Source organism: Ahaetulla prasina, chromosome 1, assembly GCF_028640845.1.
Source record: "Ahaetulla prasina isolate Xishuangbanna chromosome 1, ASM2864084v1, whole genome shotgun sequence".
NCBI lineage: Eukaryota > Metazoa > Chordata > Lepidosauria > Squamata > Colubridae > Ahaetulla > Ahaetulla prasina.
In genome coordinates, this window is record NC_080539.1 from 368,021,221 (window position 1) to 368,044,872 (window position 23,652).

Below are 23,652 nucleotides of genomic sequence, written 5' to 3' on the forward strand. Positions count from 1 at the left end.
AATTGTGGCCGTAAATTGAGGCCTGCCTTTAATTATAATTTGTTCTTGGCTTTAAAAGGTGGCAAAGGAACAGACTTTATTTCTTTATCCATTTTTAGGAGACAAAGTATTTTAAGGTCTCTACTGGGGTCAGGAAATGACATGCTATCAGTGAATTAGAGATCATACCCAGGGGTGAAATGCAAGATTTATTACTACTGGTTCCGTGGGTGTGGCTTGGGGGGGAATGTGATTGGGTGGGCATGGCCAACTTTTTTTTTTACTTTTAAAAGCATTTTTTCTACAACCTCTTCAGCGGAAACTTCAGGCAACTCAGCTGGGATCGTCAGAGCCTATTTAATCGTCAGAGCTTATTAAAAGCATTTTTTTACAACCTCTTCAACTGAAAAAATGCTTTTAAAAGTTTCTGACGATCCCAGTTGAGCCGCGCGATCATCAGAGGCTTTTTTTAAATACTTTTAAAAGCATTTTTCGGCCGAAGAAAAAATGCTTTTAGAAGTAAAAAAAAAAAAAAACCTCTGATGATTGCACTGCTCAGCTGGGCAGGGGGAGGGGAGAGGGATATTTGTTACCGGTTCTCTGAACCACCCGCCGCCATCAGTATCGGATCAGGCGATCCAGTCCGAACCGGGAGCATTTCACCCCTGGTTATATCCCAGCGGTGGGATTCACTTATCGTCCCTACCGGTTTGCAAATGTGAGCACGCACGCATCTGCGCAGAAGGCACATTACGTCCGGGTGAGTGGAGCCTCCCACAGTCGCCGCTACCGGTTCACCTGATCCGGAGAGAACCGGCTGAATCCCACCACTGTTATATCCTCTCCTCATGTAGCGATCTTGTCCCATTCCAATGATTTGATGGTCAAGTGCTGCTAATGAAAACACAACATAAGAGACAGAGATGCCTGGAACATTAACTGGTCACTATCTCTTATTTCGCACACTGCCCTGGGCCTGACCGGTTATTTTCCCTTTATTTGACCCCTCACAGAATAGAGAGATTGCTTAAACAAGCTGCCTCTCCCTGAGCCAATTTTCTTCACAGCACAAGGCTTCCCCTAAAGTTGAATGGGACAACTCACCATGGCCAATTCACCACCGCCAATTTCCAATGGTCGGTCAACTCCCTGTGGGACAACTCAACATGGGCAACTTCTCACGGGACCACTTGCTGCAGGACAATTCAACAATACAATATCATTATTTAAAATAATTTTTAAAATATTTTTATTTTTGTCATTCCCTTTCCATTTTGTCCCTCCTTTGGCATCCTTTCTTTAATGATTCTATTCCACTATTTCTTCGATATTAATGTAACTCTTGTCCCGCGGTGAATTGACCTACGTTGAGTTGGTCCTGGCGAGTTGTCCCGCAGTGAGTTAGCCGTGTCCAATTGTACATACAGCAAGTTAGTTGCGACAAGTTGGCCGCAGTGAGTTGGCCATGGTGAGCTGGCCGTGGCAAATTGTGGTAGATCAATGCCAACCACAAGTTTAGAAACTCAGCTCCATGACTTTAATTAGTTGATTTGAACCCTCCTACGCTGATCAGATCTCAATTTTTTTTTCACACTGAAGACTTTTGCTGTCAGGCACACGAAATTTGGTTGCAAATGTGAGGACAGGTAGGAAAATGATTTTTTAAAAATTAGTTTATTACCGTCATATTGGCCACATCTGCAGCTATTCGCAGCATCCTGCAGTCATGTGACTGCATTTTGCTCTAATTTCTCTGAAATTAGAAAAGTGACTTCTGCTGTGGAGTTGAAGTCCACACAAAGTTGCCGAGGTTGGAGAAACATGGCCTTAGAAGGGCTCTGCTGTGTTTTTTTAGATTTGGAGAAGAAGGTCCATCATCTGCTTTGCATGCAGAAGGTTGAGATTTGGCTCTGGACATCTGCCAGGATCTTAGATAGCAGAGGTGGAGAGAATCCCTGCCATCACTCATAAACAACACTGAGTGACGGACGCCTGTCTGCATAGAAGGCATCTAAATGTGGAAAGATGGAGACATTTGAAACCAGAGAGGGGCATGTGGAAATAAGGAAGACAAAAAACCAGGGAAACCAGAATTCAACAGGGGAGCCCAAAGGAAGGATATATTTTTTGCTTCTCTTCGTTGTACAACACGTCAACTAGCTGGATCACATTTTTGTGCCGCAACCGCCGTAGGAGTTGTATTTCCCTGGAAGGGGGGAAAAAAAGAAAGAGGAAAATGTATTGGCAAAGAGACGAGCCCAGCCGAAAAAAATACAGTAAAGTTCTTGCTCTATGAATGAATTTGTTATGTTTTGAATTGCTTATTGTACAGAGAAACATATATAGGCAGTCCTCGACTTACAACCGTTCGTTTAATGACTCTTCAAAGTCACCAAACGAATGGTTCTAACTCGAGGACTACTTGTATATGTTTCTCTGTACAATAAGCATTGAAAAATATGACTTACGATTGGTCCTTGCACTTATAACCGGTCCTTGCACTGATCACTGTTGCGGCATCCCCCTTGTGTCACGTGATCAAAACTGCACAGAAGTCTGTACAAAAGTGTACTCCAGAGCAGGGGCACCAACCTTTCGGACTTCAGGGACCACTAAATTCATAATTTTAAATCCCGCGGACCACTAATATGATCTGCCTAATGACTGGCTGGGTGGGTGTGGCTAGATAGTCATGTGACTAGGTGGTCATGGCCAACTCGATGTCACTCACATCAAGGGGTGCCTCGCCGGCCTCTATTCGGCCCTCCCCTCCCAGCCACTCCTCCCCTCCCCACCTGGGCTCATTAGGGCCCCAACAGGAAGCAGTTGTTGGAGCTAAGCAGCCACCACGAGAAAGAGTTGGCAAAACAGCTCAGTTCAAATTGGATCTGGCCGAGAAGGAGGCTCAGCAGAAGCACCTCACTGAGGACTACAAACATAGGCTTTCCAAGCAGAGGGAAGACCTGTGGGAGTACAAGGCCAGGTACCCGCACCTGGAGGCTCAGTGGGCTGAGATGGTCAGCCAGTTCCAGGCCATGATGCAGTCCCATTGGAACAAGGTCCTCCGCTCTTTGCCACCAGCAGCGCTTCCCTCCAGTGTTTGCCCAAAGCCCCGCACCAGGAGGCTGAAGCAGACCCCAAGTCGTAAATTCTACCCCCCTCCGACCCACATAAGAAGATTCCGAAGGAGGAGACACTCTGCAACAACACAAACGTTCACTGCACATTTCCGGCCCGGGGCTGCAGTTTGAGGACCCCTGATTTAGTGTAATATAAAAAAATGCAAATACATTTTCTGCGGACCACCAAAAAATTCTCACGGACCACCAGTTGGTGACCGCTGCTCTAGAGCAGGGGTCTCCAACCTTGGCAACTTTAAGTCTGGAGGACTTCAACTCCCAGAATTGAATTCTGAGAGTTGAAGTCCTCCAGGCTTAAAGTTGCCAAGGTTGGAGACCCCTGCTCTAGAGAAACATATATAGGTATCCCTCAACTTACAACCATTCATTTAGTGACCATTCAAAGTTAAAACAGAACTGAAAAAAAGTGACTTATGACTGGTTCTCACATTTATGACTGTTTCAGCATCCTCATGGCCATACTTTGCCTCGCAGGACGCGGAAAACCTAGGTCTCCTTCCAGGCTGCGGGACTGCCAATGCAAATGACTGCAGCCAGTTGCATTTATTTGAACACCATCATAACGATGATCCTTCAGATAACCCTACAGGTGGTGCTCGACTTACAACCATCCATTTAGTGACCATGCAAAGTTACAACAGCACTGAAAGAAATGACTTATGACCCGTTTTTTACACTTCCAACCATTGCCCATGGTCACATAAAAAATTCAGGTGTTGGGCAACCAGCTTGTATTTATGACAGTTGCAGCCTCCCAAAGTCATGCAATGGCCATTTATGACCTTCCTAGTCATCTTCTGACAAGCGAAGTCAATGAACTGGATTCACTTAATGACCACACCACTCATTTAACAAGTGCAGTAGTTCACTTAACCATGCAAAAAAAAAAAAAGGTTGCAAAACTAGATGTGCCGGACTTAATAACCACCTTGATTAGCCGCAGAAATTCTCACCCTCCGTTGTGGTCGTAAGTCGAGGACTACCTGCAGTCTGCCGTGGTTTTGCTGTTGGAACACCGATGTGCTGCCTGCCTATCAAATACCAACCTCAAAGACCATGCAGCCAATGCTGCACTCCCTACCCTCTGAATTCCTCCCCCAGAACAAACAGTTTCAACATATTTTTCTTTCACAGCCAATTTTATAGACACAAACAAACAAACAAAAAAAGATGGAAGGGGGAATGGAAAAATGTGGGATGATCATAAGAACGTTCCCACAGCATAATCCATGAGTGGGGAAGAATGCTGCAGAAAAAGAGCCCCACTTAAAGACACCCATGATTATTCGCTGTCTGACTGCAATCACAGGTTCTAAGGATACTGTGCAGATCCGTAGCTCTTGCTTTTAATACCATTATACAGTCGTTATCAAGACAGAGGAAAGGATCTAATCTCTTAGCCCCGAAGCCATCCGCTTACGGAAAACTCCACCAACAGGAATGTTATCAGCTGGAGGTGCTTTTTCCAAAAGGCAACTGGACTTTCTTGATTTTTTTTTTTTTAACATTTTGCTTCAGTTCAAACTGAAGAAGCTTCTTGGACGAGAAGCAAAACATTTAAAAGAAGTTTTCAAAGTGAAACGTTTTAAAAAACACAGAAGTCCACTTGCCTTTTGGGACAATCATGAGCTGAACGACTGAAACTGTCCACAGACATCAGCAGCCATGTTTAGTCCAGATATCAGCAAAAGTCTTTGCTGGACCTGGACTGAAGAAATCTAGATTTTCACAAATTTAATCAAACAGGAAGTCTGTTGAGTGACTCTCTGTGTGTTTGTCATATGTATCTAATCTCACCTAATAGGCAGAAAATGTTTTACAATGCAGGAGGCAGAGGGCTGTGTATGAATTTCTAAGAAGAAAGACAGTATAAAAAAACCCATTGAACAAAATATTTATTCTCTTTTGTTGTTACTCTCATACCATAAATAGCTTAGAAGCAGCGAACTACATACTAATTCTAATTCTCTTTTAGCTGGTTGATTACTCATTCTTTTTTCTGCATCTGTCACTTCAGTCTTCCAGTTGGCCCTGGCAGAGTCCCCAAATTCTAATCCAGCAGAGCTGTGTGAGGCAATCGCACATTCAAATATTTGAATGGACAAATTAAACATGGCTGAAGAAACACTTTCAAATTTGAGCCCCATGGCTTATCCACGGGGTTCAATGGAACAGGAGTTTGGCAAACTGCGGAGTTTCAGCCGAGCTGATCCTTACTTGGGTGTTATGAAGGCAACACAACCTCATTCACAAAGTACCAGAGTCAGAAGAGGCTCTTTAAGTCACAGAGACTAACTCTCTCCTCTGTGTAGGAATCCTAGACTGTCTAGCATCAGGTGTCTCCAACCTTGGCAACTTTAAGACTTGTGGACTTTAACTCCCAGAATTCCTCAGCCAGCTTTGCTGGGAGTTGAAGTCCACAAGTCTTAAAGTTGCCAAGGTTGGAGACACCTGAGCTAGCTAGCCTTTGGTAGAGCTAATCCAACGAAGGAGACATTTTGATTGTTGCTTTCACTGCTGAACTTCTCTTATTGTAGGACTTTTTTCCCCCTCAGAAACCTTCCGGTAGCTTAATAATAATAATAATAATAATAATAATAATAATAATAATAATAATAATAATAATAATAATAATAATAATAATAATAATAATTATTATTATTATTATTATTATTATTATTATTATTATTATTATTATTTAATTTTTATACCGCCCTTCTCCCGAAGGACTCAGGGCGGTGAACAGGCAAATAAAATAATACAATATATTACAATAAAACACATTTTAAAAAACTTATTCAAAATAGCCTAAATTTAAAATACCATACAAAATATAAAAAATAAACCCCAATAAAATCCATATTTAAAAACCCCATTTAAGCCAGTCCTGCTCGAAAGAATAGATATGTCTTCAGCTCGCGGCGAAAGGTCCGGAGGTCAGGAAGTTGTCGAAGTCCTGGGGGAAGCTTGTTCCAGAGGGTAGGTGCCCCCACAGAGAATGCTCTCCCCCTGGGGGTCGCCAGCCTACACTGTTTGGCTGACGGCACCCTGAGAAGACCCTCTCTATGGGAGCGTACCGGCCAGTGGGAGGCATGTGGTAGCAGAAGGCGGTCCTTCTATTATTTGGGATCCTCCACGCCATAACAATGGAGGTCTTCATTTTCTTGTACATGACATCCTTTCAGATATTATTATACAGGTAGTCCTCAATTTACGACACAACTGAGCCCAACATTTCTGTTGCTAAGCAAAACTAGTTTAGTGAGTTTTTGCCCCATTTTACGACCTTTCTTGCCACAGCAAGTTAAGTGAATCTCTGCAGTTGTTTTAAGTTAGTAACACAGTTGTTGAGTGTATCTGGCTTCCCCCCATTGATTTTGCTGGTCAGATGGTGGCAAAAGAGAACAACTGCAACCGTCGTAAGTATGAGTCAGTTGCCAAGCGTCTGAATTTTGATCACGTCACCATGGAGATGCTGTAATGGTCGTAAGTGTGAAAAAGGGTCATAAGTCACTTTTTTTCAGCGCCGTTGAAACTTTGAATGGTCACTGTTGTAAGTCGAGGATTACCTGTATTATAATTCAAAGACTATTATATCTTTTCTTTCCAGTCTTCACTTTTCAAGGTTAAGCGTTCTCTGCAACTTTTTTTTTTTACTTCTTCCTCCTTCTTCTTCTTACTCCAAAACTGTTCTAATTCCTCTCATCCCTCCATCCATCCATCTGCCCACCTAACCTTCCATCCACCCATCCACCTATCCATTCATCCATCCATAGAACTTACATGCCTGACTCACTCATATAATGATCCTAGGAGGTTGGAAGAATTAATAAAAACAGACATAAAAATAAAAACTCTCTTCTCACCAATACCAAGTTTTGGCCTCAAAACTGGTCTGTAGTTTGATGGAATGTCCTTTTTCAAAGAGCAGAGACAACATTTGCTTTCCACCAGTCAACTTCATCAGGTCTCCAGGACTTCTCAGAGACATAAAGATTTTCCAGGCCAACTTGTTCACTCATTACGCCTTCATCCAGCCTTGGAGATTTAAATTCATTTCTTGATCCCATTTCTATTGGTCTCAACCCTCACTTTTCTCTTGATTATCTTGTTAGCTTTCATCATTTTCACTAAAAGCTGCTATTCTTTTCATTATTACTATTATTATTATACAAAATGACAATATACACAGCAAACGAGATAATTATGCTGGATTTCGTATCACTAGATCCCTAGTCGAACACTTTCCAAGCGTTTAGGACTGCGTGATGTATCGGCGAATTATGCGAGCGGATCCCAGTAAGGTGGCCTTCCGGAGCTGACCAATGGTGATCTTGTCAGCGCCAATTGCTTTTAAGTGCTTGCCTAGGTCTTTAGGCACAGCTCCCAGTGTGCCGAGTACCACTGGAACCACCTGCACTGGTTTATGCCAGAGTCTCTGCAATTCGATTCTCAAATCTTGATATCTGGTGACTTTTTCAAGTTGTTTCTCATCAATTCTGCTGTCACCAGGTATAGCAATGTCGACTATCCACACTTTTTTTCTTTTCCACAATCATAATATCTGGGGTATTATTATTATTATTATTATTATTATTATTATTATTATTATTATTATTATTATTATTATTATTTCAAACATATCTAACTGAGCCTTTTTGTTGTTGTTGGCATAGCTTGCTACCTCAGTACATTCCAAAACTGCTGTGACAGCCTGCATTCAGCCGTGGCTTCTGCTGACTGTCCATGCGGACTCCCAAATAAATGGTTTGGGTTAGGTAACTGATAAAAGAAGCTGAGATGAGGAATTATTTTAATTTCTTTTAAGAAAATGCTGCATCGATGGTGGAGCTGAGAGACTGGCATTGGGGTAGAATCTTAACATTGCCCGAAGCAAGTCTGGTTTGAAGCGGGGACATTTTGATGGATGAGGTACAATGGCTTTCAAAACCTCAGGCGGATGTAGATAATAGTGGCTATTGAAAAACTGCTATCGTTTTAGTAAAGGGTAATGGTGAATGATGGTCCTAAACTGAATTATTTTTTATTTACTTTAAAAGATGTGCAGGGCTGCCCATCTTAAAACAACTCTGGGCAGCTCGCAGCAATAAAACAAAAAAAAATCCAACCCCAATTAATTGTATACTGCTGAAGCTTTAGCATGGGTTCAAAACAGACCTGGAAAAATTATTTGCTAAAGGGAGATGTTTGGCGCAAGATCCAGAGGCAGATTCCCTAAAAACCAGATGAACTGTGGAACAACTCACTCTCTCACTCTCACTCTCACTCTCTCTCTCTCTCTCTCCCCCTCCCTCCCTCCCTCCCTCTACCTCTACCCCCCCATCTATCTATCTATCGTATGGCATATTATACTTTGGCTAGCAAAATATCTATATCTATATCTATATATATTTGTTTTCTGAGGTTTTCGCGGGTGTTTGTATGTAGGTCTTTGGTTATTCGGGTCTTCATAATCTGGCCACACGGGAAAGAAAAACTTGACAACTTCCTCACACACCTCAATAGCCTACACCCCAAAATACAGTTCACCATGGAAATAGAAGTTAACAACCAACTTCCCTTCTTAGATGTCTTAGTCTACAAGAAACCCAATGGCTCCCTAGAACACACCATCTACCAGAAGAAAACACACACAAACCGCTATCTGCACGCACTCTCACACCACCACCCAGCACAGATCAACTCCGTAGCCAAGACACTCATCTCTAGAACAAAACGCTTAGCTGACGAACAACACCTAAAAACCGAACTACACACTCTCACAAACGTACTAACATCCAATGGATTCCAGAGAAATAAGATTACCAAACTAATCCAAAAAGAACCCCCCACTAAAACCCAAGACAGAGAACAAGAAAACGGCACAGCCCCCCTCCCATATATAAAAGGCACCACAGACAGAATCAGCAAGATCCTCCACAAACATAACATCAAGACAGCATTCTGCACAAACCAAAAAATATCCACCATCCTAAGAAACCCCAAAGACAAAATTGAGTTAGAAAATCAAGGAGTATATGAAATCCCATGCACCGCCTGCCCCACCACATACATTGGACAAACCAACAGAAGAATAAGTGCACGATTGAAGAACACAAGAACTCAGTCAAAAAAGAGGAACCAACTTCTTCCCTGGTCCAACACCTTAAAGCCACAGGACACGATATTGACTTTAAAAAGACCAGAACTATCGCCAAAACTGAACACTTTAACAACAGAATAATCAGAGAAGCCATCAAGATAGAAAAACGCCCACACAGCATGAACAAACGAGATGATACCTCCCGCCTACCAGCCATTTGGAAACCCACCCTTATTGACAAACGAATCCTTAACACGAGGAATGACACCAGACCTACACTCACGAGGTCCACACAGGATGTCACCACCACACATCCACCCAGAAAGCAGACCCAAACCCACACTGATCAGGAAGCACAACCAAGGACCAGAAGCCAGACCGCAGCTGCAACATTAGCCATTTCAAACCCCTCCAATCCATACATGCAGCAGACTGACACCCACTATGAAGATGTAGCACGACCACGAACACGAAGCCAAACAGCAGTAGTGCAGCTCACCAGCTCAAACCCCCCTGCAACTCAGACTCAAGCCCCCACCCAAACAGGACACACCCCCAGCCAATCAGAGCACAAAAAAAAACCCCCATCCAATCAGAGCACAGCCAAGTTCCCACCCAATCAGTTCAAACCCCCACTGGCAGTTAAAAAGGAAGAAACAGCTGCAATCACACATTGCTCCCAGAAGCACGAAGCTAAAGCCTGAAGATGACGAATGAGACTTCGTCGAAACGTCGCCAAGACACTTCCAATTTTACGCGGGAGAAAACGCGAATAACCAAAGACCTATCTATCTATATATATATATATTAACATTTCATCTAGATTAGTAGAACACAATAAAATATAAATGCTAAAGAAGATCTGTGTTTAAATATAAAAGTCTAGACCAGGAGTCTGCAAACTTAGCTCTTTTAAGACTTATGGACTTCAACTCCCAGAATTCCCGTCCTAAAAGAGCCAAGTTTGCAGACCCCTGGTCTAGACCACCTAACCATTGAAGCACAGCATTGTTTATATTTAAAAAAATCAGATACTGGACCGGTATATGCCCTCAGCCTTTAGCTGGTCACAATGTGATCTAGAGTTTGATGCGGGACCCCAATCACACACCTATTCAGGATTGTTCATTGCTGACGTGACGAGATTCTGGCTCTTCTCTGTGACAGAAACTCAAATATAGAAGGCTACTATCATGTCACCCCTAGTCCTTCCCTTCATTAGACTTGACATAGCTAGCTCCCTTAGTTGTTCATCGTAAGGTTTAACTCCAGACCTCTGATCACCTTTGCTGGTCTTTTCTGCAATCTTTCTATGGTCTCAACATCTTTTTTGCATTGTGTGGCCAAACTGGATGAAGTCTTTCCAAATGTGGTCTTACCAGTGCAGTATAAAGTGGCACTCGCACTTCACATGATCTTGATGCTATCCCTCTGTAGATGCAACCTAGTATTAACTCTGGAAGTTATGGGTGCTCGATCACTGGAGGTTTTCAAGAAGAGACTGGACAGCCATTTGTCCTGAATGGTATAAGGCATTCAAACTCAAGGCCCCTGGGCTGGATCCGGCCTGCAATGTGAGCCGATCCAGCCCTTGCAGCCATCCCCGTCTACCCAGCGCAAAGAGGAAAGATCAGGTCACTGTGGTTTTGGCCTGTCTACCCAATGTGAAGAGGAAACATGCCAGCAGTTTGGGGAGTGGCTTCAAGCTGACCACGCCTACCATCAGCCATGCCCACCCAGTTGACCACGCCCATCCAGTAAGCCACGCGCCCATCCCCCACCCCGAGATCAACCACAGCCCTGATGTGGCCCCCAATGAAATTGAGTTTGATACCACTGTTATAAGGTCTCCTGCTTGTCCCTGTCTAACCCTGTTATTCTAAGTTCTATGTTCTATTTCGGTGGTTCTCGTGGCCCGCAAACCCCATCACGGGTGTGTGGGTGTGTCTGTGAAGGCTTGAAGAAATCTTATGATTTAAAGTTTGAGTCAAGTCTTGGTGGTCCATGGCCATGACCCGTGGCCACAAAAGGTATTTAAAGTGGGTTCCATGGTGAAGAAAAAGTTGAGAACCACTGTTCTATTTAATGCAGAAGAATCCTTCGGGAATTTGAAGATGCTAAAAGATAAAACATGCTATTAGTGAGAACAGAGAGGGCACCAGTAAATCCCCGACTTTTTTCTAAAATAGGAAGTAGGTAATTACTTGGTATTTAGAAACAGAAGAGTACATGTAAGCATTAAAGCAACGTTACAGCTACCACATATATACAGTATAGATATAGGTATAGTTACAGAAACCGCAGTCTGCGATATTCAATAAGGGAGAAAAATAAACTATCTGGCAAGGCAGTTTAAAAAGCTGAGCTGTTGCCTTCTCAGTATGCAAAGTGGGGGGGGGGGTTGAGGTGGAGGGAGGGGAAAGGCGCCAATAAGCAATCTGCAGAGCTAACCTGGGGAAGATGAAAGTAGGTGAGGGCTTTGGGCTTTGATGTGCTTTCTTAGTAAGAGGAAGGGGGAGGAATCCAAAATGGATGTTTTTGCACTGTGTTTTTCATCAAATTCCACAGATTCACGAAAAACTGCAGTCATACTTGCATTTTTATGACAACTGGAGAATTCCGGGCTACCTTGCATACTCTTCTTTTGTGATCTGTTAATCTTTGAGCCTCCAATATGTCTCCTCTGTTAATTTCAGAGTTCGATTAAATCAGTGTATCCAAACTGTAGCAACTGTAAGATATGTGGACTTCAGCTCCCAGAATTCCCCAGCCAGCCATGCTAGGGAATCTTAAAGCTGGCAGGGAAACACGTTACTAAACCTATTGGCTTCTCTAACATACCGTATTTTTCGGAGTATAAGAGGCACCTTTCCCCCCCCCCCCCCCGAAAAAGAAGGTGAAAACCTGGGTGTGTCTTATACTCCAAATGGAGCTTCAGAAAAAAAAAACCTTTGGGAACAGCTGATTCTGGGAGGCCAATCCACCTGCCAATCAGCTTTTTTCTTATTTTCCTCCCCAAAAACTAAGGTGCATTTTATACTCTGAAAAATACGGTATAGGTTGGAAGCAGTGGTGGGATTCAAGTAATTTAACAACCGGTTCTCTGCCCTAATGATTTCTTCCAACAACCAGTTTGCCAAACTGCTCAGAAAGTTAACAACCGGTTCTCCCCAAGTGGTGCAAACTGGCTGAATCCCACCACTGGTTGGAAGTCCACATGGCTGTCAACAGAACAAACTTTGAAGAAACAAGCATTAGACAACGAAAGCCACAAAACGTCATAAGCCAGTGCTCAATTTTTATTTTATAACAAAAACTACCACTTTCTATCAATCTGTATCCAAGTCAGCCAAGACTGTTGCTGCTCATCTCAAGAAAACCGTTCTAATCACCTCATTGGTTGCTTGTCCATTTTTGCATTGTTCCCAACTCTGCAATATTTGGGGGTGGGGGGGGGGAGAAGATACAACTGGACAGAATGTTTCCAGGTGTAGAAGCAACAAAAGGCTACTTTGTAGTATTACTAGCTCTCCGCAACTTCTGACTATGCTAACCTAGATAAATACTTCACCAAAGACAATGCAGATAGGAGTGAATCACCAAATTCCATGAGTCTTTTTATTATTTATTATTTAAGGGACGCGGTGGCTCAGGGGCTAGGACGTTGAGCTTGTCAATCGAAAGGTCGGCAGCTCAGCGGTTCGAATCCCTAGTGCTGCTGTGTAACCGGGTGAGCTCCCGTTACTTGTCCCAGCTTCTGCCAACCTAGCAGTTCAAAAGCACGTAAAAATGCAAGTAGGAAAAATAGGGGCCACCTTTGGAGGGAAGGTAACAGTGTTCCGTGCGCCTTTGGCGTTGAGTCATGCTGGCCACATGACCATGGAGACGTCTTCGCACAGCGCTGGCTCTTCGGCTTTGAAACAGAGATAAGCACCGCCCCCTAGAGTCGGCAATGACTAGCATGTATGTGCGAGGGGAACCTTTACCTTTTATTATTTGGAGAGCACAGTTACCTCTCCCGGCCCTTAAGCGTCCATCTCTTCTGCGATATTCCTTCTTCTCTCCTTAGAATTTCTTTCATTACTATGGTTTCTAAATCCTATCAATGAGAAGCCTCTTCACATCCTCTAACTGCGGCATAAAGGTGCCTTGGTAACTCACCATCATTGCAGAATGTGTCCTTATGACAGGGGTGTAAACTCAAGGCCCGTGGGCCGAATCCGGCCCGTGGGGTGCTTAGATCTGGCCCGCTGGAAACAGCGAAGGACCAGCTCGCGGTGCCTCCGCCAGTGAAAACAGAGCTCGGGAGGGAAGGCCGTTACAGCCAAAAACAGAGCTCGGGAACCAGTTTTCGAGCCGCCACAGGTACTCCCGACAGAAGTGACGTTAAGCTGGCCACACCCACCCTGGCCACACCCCCTGAAGTCAAACAGAACCCTGTTGCGGCCCTCAATGAAATCGAGTTTGACACCCCTGCCTTACAACGTCTCCTTTGTTTCATTCCCCAGGCAACCCCAAAGGCAGCGGATACCCAAATTTTGTTGTTTCCTCTTCATCAAACACAAATCTGATGTGAACGGTCCACAGAGCATGGTGACTCCTGAGGCTAGAATGCTGGGCTGATTATTGGCAGCCTCGTGTTTGAGATTGGTTGCCGCCGCAGGAAGGTTTGAGCTCCCGTCACACGCTCCGGCTCCCGCTGACCCAGCGGTTCAAAAGCAGGCGACCGCAAGATTAATGGGTAACCGCTTTACTCCATTCATGGAACGGCCCTTCATGACCCATTTCTGCTTGGGGGGGTTCAGGATAAGCTGAACATCTAGCTTTCAAAAGCAGATGTGGGGAAGAGGAAAAGCAGATGTGGAAGGACTCATTTCATAGAATCGCAGAGCTGGAAGGGACCTTGGATATCTTCTAGTCCAGGAGTCTCCAACCTTGATCCCTTTAAGACTTGTGGACTTCAACTCCCAGAGTCTCTCAGCCAGCAAAGCTGGCTGAGGGACTCTGGGAGTTGAAGTCCACAAGTCTTAAAGGGACCAAGGTTGGAGACCCCTGTTCTAGTCCAATCCCCTGCCCAAGGCAGTAGTCCTTAAACCATCCCGGACAATCTCTTCTTGAAAACCTCCAGTGGTGGAGCATCCACAATTCCGAGAGGCAGTATAGTTCCACTGATTGATTGTTCTCGCTGTTAGGAAATTCCTCCTTATTTCCAGGTTCGATCTCCCTCTGACCTGCTTCCACGTTTTTGCTTCTTTGTCCTCCCTTAGGTGCTATTTTTCGATCAATGAAAAAGCTGCACTTGTTCAATTTACTCCATGATCCATGGTACTCCATTGCCTTCCTGTGTTAGAAACCTGCAGGTTGGGTCACCTTTCAATTGCTAAAGCCCATCCTGCATAGGTTTTAAAGGAACTCACCACCCAGTAGAGATTAGTTGGGATGCCAACTCTGGAGAAGAGGAGGAACTGGCTGTTTACCCACCAGAAACACAAGTCCATGGTTTTTTTTTTATAAATGTGTTCCAGAACATAACAGAATAGCTCTTTTCTGGAACAGTGTAAAAAAAAATGCCTCTTTGAATAAAACCTCTCCAAATTCTCGGTTGCAAACCAGGGGAAGATTTGACAGAAGGCTAAATTGGCCACTCAAGATGTGAAGTAACTCAAGATGACACACACTGAAGATGTTATCTAGCTGGGTAAGGAAATTATCTACCTAATGGGTGGCAGAAAATGGTTAAGAGGAATGCCCTAAAGTCTCTTGCTTCTGGTTGTTAATTTCACGCACATTTGTCTTTCTTCTTTATGAATCATTATTTCTGCTGTCAGTTTCTGTTATCACAACTTTACTGATATTTCCTTTCTTTGAATGGCTAAATACTCATCAGCTGACGCAAACTAATGTGCTCTTCTGACGTCTTCTTCAAAGACCACTATGAACCTGAATTTGCTGCAATATATGCAGAATGTTTTTCAGGTAGGAAGATAAAAAAAATGCCACAAATATTACAAGTCACAATAGCAAAATTCTTATCCATTCATTTTCACTTTTGCTTCCTAGCTCACTACCAGTAGAAAGTTTTTTTTTTTAAAAAAAATCTTGTTCTCTGCTTTGTTGTTATTAGTTGTGAAGTTGTGTCTGACCCATCACAACCCCATGAACAACATTCCTCCAGGCCTTCCTGTCCTCTACCATCCTCTGGAGTCCATTTAAGCTCAGTGACTCCATCCAGCCACCTCGTTCTCTGTCGTCCCCTTCTTCTTTTGCCCTCCATCGTTCCCAGCATTAGGCTCTTCTCCAGGGAGTCCTTCCTTCTCATGTTCTCTTCTTAGGCTGTCTCATAAGCCAAGGACTAACTCTTGATTTAGAGGAAAGTTTGTTAGAGGGGCTTTTTAAAATCCCTCTAACAAACTCTTATTAACTGTCCTTGTTTCAGTTCTAGCCAGTTCCTTTGGCTGGAAAGGGAGGCTACATCAATTATACCAGGGTTTCTATCCTCCACAATTGTGGCAACTTGTCTTAAAAAAGAATGGGCAATTGGTGACTTGGAAATTGTAGGCAGCCTTCTTAGCACAACACAGACACATCCCAAATACTCACTCCAAAGTGAGCAGGCCTCCAGAAGTTGTAGATGTTTTAATACTGGAGGTTTAATACTGGAGGTTCTTAAAAAGAGATCGGACAACTATTGGTTTGAAATGCTTGAGCAGGGGGTTGGACTAGAAGACCTCCAAGGTCCCTTCCAATTCTGTTATTATTATTGTTATTATTATTATTATTATTCTGAATGAAATGGTTGCCTTCAGGCTCATATTTCAAGTTCTTGGGTTTTTTTCCCTTTAAGAGGGACTCTCCAATTCACTTAATCTTCCTCCACAATAAGCAAACCTACCTGAATCCCACTTACTCTAATGACAAGACATTAATAACTGCTTCCCTGCAGGTCTCAGAAAAACAAATATATTAAATTTTGGCCATTGGCTGAGGGGGGGGGGGATTCCTCCCATCTTAAATGAACTGACTTGCTCTGCAAGTGCTGGTGACCTATTTTGTGTTTCCCTCTTCACTGCATTATACTTTTATTATTTAGGAGAAAGTTTGAAGGTTTGTGAGAAAAGGACTGCTCACAATATACTATTTTTGAGAAATTCTGTTAAGTCCAATTTTTTTCTCCTAAAACGGGTTGGTTAGGTATTAGGTCTATCAAATTTAGAGTTCTAGGTTGCAAGGGCTAGTGTTTCCATAGCCAGCCTAGCAAAGTGAGCACTGAAAGTAAGTGTGTGTGTGTGATCTACATTTCCTATTTCTTAACCATCTCTCTCTCTCTCTCTCTGAATAAGAGAATAATAGTTGGAAGGGACCTTGGAGTTCTTCTAGGCCAGGGGTCTGCAAACTTGGCTCTCAAAGAGCCAAGTTTGTGGACTTCAACTCCCAGAGTTTCTCAGCCAGCAAAGCTTAGAGGTGACTTGGTTACCAGGTTAATAATTTGGAGCACAAGGAGCACAGTGGCTCTCATCCCGCCAAGACCCTTAACAAAAATGGAGATGGTTTGAAGCAGGGGTCTCCAATCTTGGCAATTTTAAGCCTGGAGGACTTCAACTTGAGGACTAGAAGACCTCCAAGATCCCTTTTAGTTTTGTCATTCTGTGTTGTTGTTTTTTAAAGGATAATGCCTTTAATATTATTGTTCCTTTTGCTGTCCCTGTTCGCAACTTAGGCGTCCTCCTGGATGGACGGTTGTCTTTTGAAGAGCATATGACGACCGTCGCCAGGGGAGCTTTTTATCAGGTACGCCTGATACGCCAGTTGCGCCCCTTCCTAAACCGGGATTCCCTATGCACGGTCACTCATGCCCTCATCACTTCCCGCCTGGACTACTGTAATGCTCTCTACATGGGGCTCCCCTTGAAGAGCATCCGGGGGCTCCAGTTGGTCCAGAACACGGCTGCGCAGGTAATAGTGGGAGCGACTTGAGGCTCCTATATAACACCTCTCCTGCGCAAGCTGCACTGGCTTCCTGTGGTCTTCCGGGTGCAATTCAAGGTATTGGTTACCACCTTTAAAGTGCTCCATGGCATAGAACCGGGTTATTTACGGGACCGCCTGCTGCCACCAATAGTCTCCCATCGACCTGTGCGCTCCCATAGGGAGGGCCTCCTCATGGTGCCGTCAGTCAAACAATGTCGACTGGCGACCCCCAGGGGGAGGGCCTTCTCTGTGGGGGCACCTGCCCTCTGGAATGAGCTGCCTCCAGGGATACGACAACTCCCTGACCTCCGGGCCTTCCGTCGCGAGTTGAAGATCTTTTTGTTTAGCCGTGCAGGGCTGGCTTAAATTAATAGTAGGGGTTAATTAATAGGGGTTTATTATAGTTTTATTATTGTTTTAAAGTCTTATTTCGGCCAAACTGAATCAGTTTTTTAACAGGTTTTTAAATTTTTGGGTTATATGTATAATTGTGTTTTTTATCTGGCTGTAAACTGCCCTGAGTCCTTCGGGAGAAGGGCGGTATAGAAATTAAATAATAATTATTATTATTATTATCATTATTATTATTATTATCCTTTTAGATTGGGGCAGGTATAAATGTTGAGGGGGAAAAAAACTCCTGAACGAATAGAACGACTCGCACGCAATTTGTCCAACGCTCCTGCTTTCCAGAGACAGCCCTCTCTTGATTGAAAGTGCCTGCCGGAACTGCTGTGGCTCATGATGCCAGCGCTTGGCAATACTTCCTTTTTTCTCTCTCTCTCTCTCTCTCTGACACACAGCACCTCTTCCCCCCCCCCCCCCCCCCGTTGTTCCACAAATTCAAAACAGGAAGAAAAGCTCAAGGCTTGTGTTAGCCAGGGAAACAGAACCTTTAATCAGAGGACTTCATTGGAACAGGGGGGAAAAGAGAAAGAGAAGCTGAAGGCAAGCCTGCTGTTCCACCTATCCAAAGAAAGAAAGCCGCACAACGCTAGGGACACAGGATTCCTTCCGATGTCTTGCTCTCTTTCTAGGACAGATCTTCCCACCTCCTCTAAACCCCGGCTTTGCCTCCCAGGATGTGGAAAACGGGGCTCTCTTTCCAGGCCATTCCACCGGAATTAATTCCACAGGACTGCTAATACAGGTAGTCCTCAACTTACGACCACAACTGAGCCCCAAATTTATGTTGTTCAGGGAGAATTTGTTAAGGCAGCTTTGCCCCATTTCACAACCTTTCTTGCCAGAGTTGCTAAGCGAATCACTGCAGTTGATAAGTTAGTAAGCTCGTTGTTAAGTGAATCTGGCTTCCCCCATTGACTTTCCTTGTCAGAAGGTCGCAAAAGGGGATCACATGTCCTCGGGACATTGCAACTGTCCTAAGTATGAACCAGCTGCCAAGCATTTGGATTTTGATCACGTGATCATGGGGATGCCGCAAAGGTTGTGTGTTGTGTCTCGCTCGCTCCCCCTGCCGCAGCCGGGCGCCTCTTATCTCCTGCCGGAGGCTGATAGTTCGGAAGAATGTCCTGGCATGCCTCCAGCCCCCAGCCCTGGCACCATGCCCGGACAGGCCGAGCAAGACAAAGGGCCTGACGTGCCTTCAGCCCCCAGTCCTGGCACCATGCCCAGGCAAACGGAGCAACTAAACCCCTCCCCCACAGCATGTGAGCCTGAAGAATGTGAAGCCAGTCATGAGCTCAGATTACCAACAGCTGGAGGCTGGAGAGATCCTCGCTTCCGGAGAATTGAGAGGCGACGTCAGCAAAAGGAAGGGAGGGGCAGGCCTGGATAAGTGCCGAGTCATGGAGCCACACCCCATGGCCTATATAAAGGATCTGCTTTCTGGCATTCTCTGAGTCAGGCAAAGTCTAACTTGGATTGCTGAAGTCACTTCCTGGTCTCCTGCCTGCCTTGAGAACTCTGATAGGATTTTGGCAGAGCTGCAGAGGCACGCTTGATACGGACTTCCCCGACCTGGCCGTCAGCGGAGGAGTGGGACACGACATTGTGACTATGAAAAATGGTCATAAGTCACTTTTTTCAGTGCTGTTGTAATTTTGGTCACTAAATGAGCTGTTGTAAGTGGAGGACTACCTGTATAAATGACTGCAGCCAACTGTATTTATATGAATACTGCCATAATGCTGATCCTTCAGATACAGGTAGCCGTTGGCTTACAACTGTTCGTTTAGTGACTATTTGAAGTTAAAATGACACTGAAAAAAAGTGATTTCTGACTGTTTTTTCACACTTACAAACAATGCAGCATCTCCAGATGCTGACCAAAATTCGGATGCTTGGCAACAGATTCATATTTATGATGGCTTCAGTGCCCCGGGTCCTGTGATCACCCCTTTGTGACCCTCTGACGCAGTGGTGAAATGTTAAATTTGTTACTACTGGTTCTGTGGGTGTGGGGGTAATGTGACTGGGTGGGGGTGGCCAACTTTTTTTTTTTCACTTCTAAAAGCATTTTTTCAGCTGAAGAAAAAATGCTTCTACAAGCTAAAAAAAACAACAACAAACCCTCTGATGATCGCACGGCTCAGCTGGGCATGGAGGGGGGGGGCCCTGGATTTTTGCTACCAGTTCTCCAAGCCACCCACCGCCATCACTACTGAATCAGGCGATCCGGTCCGAACCGGGAATATATCACCCCTGCTATGACCAGTAAAGTCAATGGGGAAGCCAGATTTACTTAACAACTGTGTTAATAACTGAACAAGTGCAGTGATTCACTTAGGAAGGTTTGCAAAATGGGGCAAAATTCACTTAACCAGCTGTCTCTCTTAGGAACAGAAATTTTGGGCTTCGTTGTGTTCTTAAGTCAAAGACTGCCTCTATTTGAAGGGCTGTCTTTTTCCCCAGTCGTATCTGCCCAACTCACCAGAACAGGGTTGGAGGAGAATGTTAGGAGTCCCCTCTCCTAAGGAGGTCCATCTCTATTGTGTCAAAACTACAAGAATCCCAGACATTTTCAAAAAGTTACACTGCTGTCTTTGAAATAGAAAAGAATAAGAGTTGGAAGGGACCTTGGAGGTCTTCTAGTCCAACCCCCTGCTTAGGCAGGAAACCCTACACTACTTCAAACAAATGGTTATCCAATCTCTTCTTAGAAGCTTCCATTGTTGGAGCATTCACAACTTCTGAAGGTAAGTTGTTCCACTGATTACTTGTTCTACCTGCCAGGAAATTTCTCCTTAGTTCTAGGTTGCTTCTCTCCTTGATGAGTTTCCACCCATTGCTTCTTGTCCTGTCCTCAGGTGCTTTGGAGAATAGCTTGACTCCCTCTTCTTTGTGGCAGCCCCTGAGATATTGGAAGACTGCTATCATGTCTCCCCTAGTCCTTTTCATTAAACTAAACATACCAAGTTCCTGCAACCGTTCTTCATGTTTTAGCCTGAATGAATGACTCAGTTTATCACACCACCACTGGAAAAAGTGTAGATGTAGGTGTAAGGAAGACAGCTGAATGTTAGGCTCCCATGAATGTTAATTGAAGAACTAAATATGAATTGGGGGACAAAATGAACCATGTTTTGAATGTATGTGATTCAACAGGCAAAATATTCTGCTACGTGACTGAATGAACTGGAGGGAATGAGATAACAGAGTTTATAAACAGTTATAGAGTTGCCAGTTTCTAAAATGTACAAAAGGCAACTGAATACATATTAGCGTACAATCATTAGTGATTGGAAAAGGAATTTCTTCTAATACTCATCATCGAAAGATGGTAGAAAGAGAAGAGGTTGTGAATGAGCGGGCCTATCATTTGCTGGCAGTGAATTTTGGGGGGGGGGGGAAAGGGAAAGAATAAAATGAAACTAAAAATAGAATGACTGCAGGAAGAGAAAGCATGAAAGAGGATTATGAGGATAAACCATTGTGCAAAAGAATGACTGGGAAGTGGATTTAAGGAAAGAGAATGTAGGAATTATGCGGAAGAGTAACAAAAATTCTACTGCAGAGAACCAAAAGAGGAAGAGTATGTCTAGTTTAATGAAAAGAAGGACTAGGGGAGACATGATAGCAGTGTTCCAATATCTCAGGGGTTGCCACAAAGAAGAGGGAGTCAAACAGTTCTCCAAAGCACCTGAGGGCAGGACAAGAAGCAATGGGTGGAAACTAAGCAAGGAAAGAAGCAACTTAGAACTAAGGAGAAATTTCCTGACAGTTAGAACAATCAATAAGTGGAACAATTTGCCTGCAGAAGTTGTGAATGCTCCAACACTGGAAATTTTTAAGAAAATGTTGGATAGCCATTTGTCTGAAATGGTGTAGTTTCCTGCCTGGGCAGGGGGTTGGACTAGAAGACCTCCAAGGTCCCTTCCAACTCTGTTATTATGTTATGATATGTTAAGTGTTGTGCAATTACGTTGAAAAAGAGTTGCTTCATGGATGGACGAAACAAAGAGGCCTGAGAAGCAGTAACAAAGCTTTTCATGGCTGCTGCAAAAAATTTATGAGAGAGAAACGCAGTTGCACAAAATATAGTCAAAGAAAGCAAGGAATGTTGACGAAAAGCCGAATGATTTGGAGGAACTAAGATACTGCTTTAAAAGTGGGTTTAAACAAGGAGCCTTCAGCAGAGTGAATGGGATTAAAAATAAAAGTGATAAAATTATTCAGAGTGAAACTGAAGTGAGAGAAGGCTGGAAGGACTATTTCAGTGATCCTCTACAGCAAATGTATAGTGATAAGACCAGAATTGAAACAAATGCTCTAAATGTTAATATCCAAGTTTAAAAAAAAATCATGAAAACTCAAGAGGTGCTGAGAGAATGTTAAAAATAGTAAGCAGCCCAGGTTAGAAAGTTTAAGTAGAGAAATGTTAAAATATAGATTGTAGTAGAGAGTCTTTGATTCCAGTGGGATAGAAATGTGTAAAATAAATAAAACTATGGAATGTGATAAGAGTCAAGAGTGACTGGACCACACTTAATCACAAGGTGACTAGACTGGACACCCATTCACAGCCACAAAGAGAAACGTAACCTGAATTAATGAGAAAACTATACAGCCATTAGTTTGCTGGGGAAAATAAATGGCAAAATACTGACTGACTAGCAATAATTCACAAAAAAATGACAAACACAATGCAGTTTAATGCAAACCAGATTCTGACTTGTCGAAGAGTCACTAAGAAATTGATGAATGCGAGAAAGTCTACTGTACATTTTTAGATTTGGAAAAAGCTTTTAAGACAGTGAGCAAGAGTTGAATCCCAGAATGCTTTATGTGGAAATGAACTGAAAACTGGTTACTGAACATGTTTTAAGGGTAGTAAAGGATGGCAGTAAATGCCATGTATAAATGAATGGCACAACACTAAGCAGAGAGTAAAACAAAGATGCTCCATGTTGCCTTGATTGATTAATGTGTTTCTAAGTAATGCTTATACTAATGTTAAAGGTGTGTCGGTTGGAGACATGACGGCACATGTAATTTTGCGCCTGGATAATGATATATTTTAGCTGAAAACTGCAAGGTTACATCTATGGTCCTATAGCATAATATATCACACAATCAAGGCTGTTGTGTTTGACAGGCAAAATGGAGCCTATGACTGCACTATATATAAGTGGCGAAAAATGAAAGCAAATAATCGAATGTGTGCACCTTTGTAGAATATTTATCAAACGTGGGAAAATAGGCAGAGAAACTATCAAGATATGCAAATGAGGATAGAAAGATAGTGTTGTGCCTCATCCTCCCTCCTCTCCTCAGCCGGGCCCCTCCCATCTCGTCCCGGGTCTGCTATCAGACTCGGAGTCTGATAATGAAGATGAACGGCCTGTCATGCCTCCAGCCCCTGGCCCTAACCCCATGCCCAGACAGGATGTCCGGAATGAACAAACAAACCTCACTCCTACAGCGTGTGAGCAGGGAGCCAGCCACGTGCTAGAATTACCGACAGCAGATCCAGCTGAAGAGAATTCAAAGTGGGAGGATCCTCGCTTCCGGAGATCTGAGAGGCGACGTCAGCAGAAGGAAGGGAGGGGCAGGCCTGGATAAATGCTGAGTCATGGAGCCACACCCCAAAGCCTATATAAAGGACCTGCTTTTGGCATTCCTTGAGTCAAGCAAAGTCTCATCTAGTTTGCTGAAGTCACAACTTGAATTCCTGCCTGCCCTGAGAAATCTGAAAGGAATTTGGCAAAGCTGCAGAGGCTTCGTGGCCACGCTTGATACGGACTTCCTAGACCCGGTCGTCGGAGGGGGAGGGGGACATGACAGATAGGGAGGTCTGGGGTGAGGCATGCTTGTTGAGGAAAGCAAAAAGAGTAGTTCTTGACTTACAACAGTTCATTTAGTGACTGTTCAAAGTTACGATGACACAGAAAAAAGTAAGTTATGATTGTTTTTCACAAGACCGTCGCAGCATCCCCATGGTTACATGCTCAAAATTTAGCTGCTTGGCAACTGACTCACATTTATGACGGTTGCAGTGTT

General features: G+C 43.8%; 1 protein-coding gene across 4 annotated transcripts in view; it reads right to left on the reverse strand.

Annotated features, from left to right (window-relative positions):
• The window catches only part of STK11 (serine/threonine kinase 11), a 114,842-nt gene that overhangs the window by 68,740 nt on the left and 22,450 nt on the right, over positions 1 to 23,652 (reverse strand). For all 4 annotated transcript variants that reach the window (XM_058163541.1, XM_058163540.1, XM_058163538.1 and 1 more), the window contains one exon: positions 2,102 to 2,185. In XM_058163541.1, coding sequence (XP_058019524.1) covers positions 2,102 to 2,185 — 84 coding nt within the window. The remainder of the gene's footprint in view (positions 1 to 2,101; positions 2,186 to 23,652) is intronic.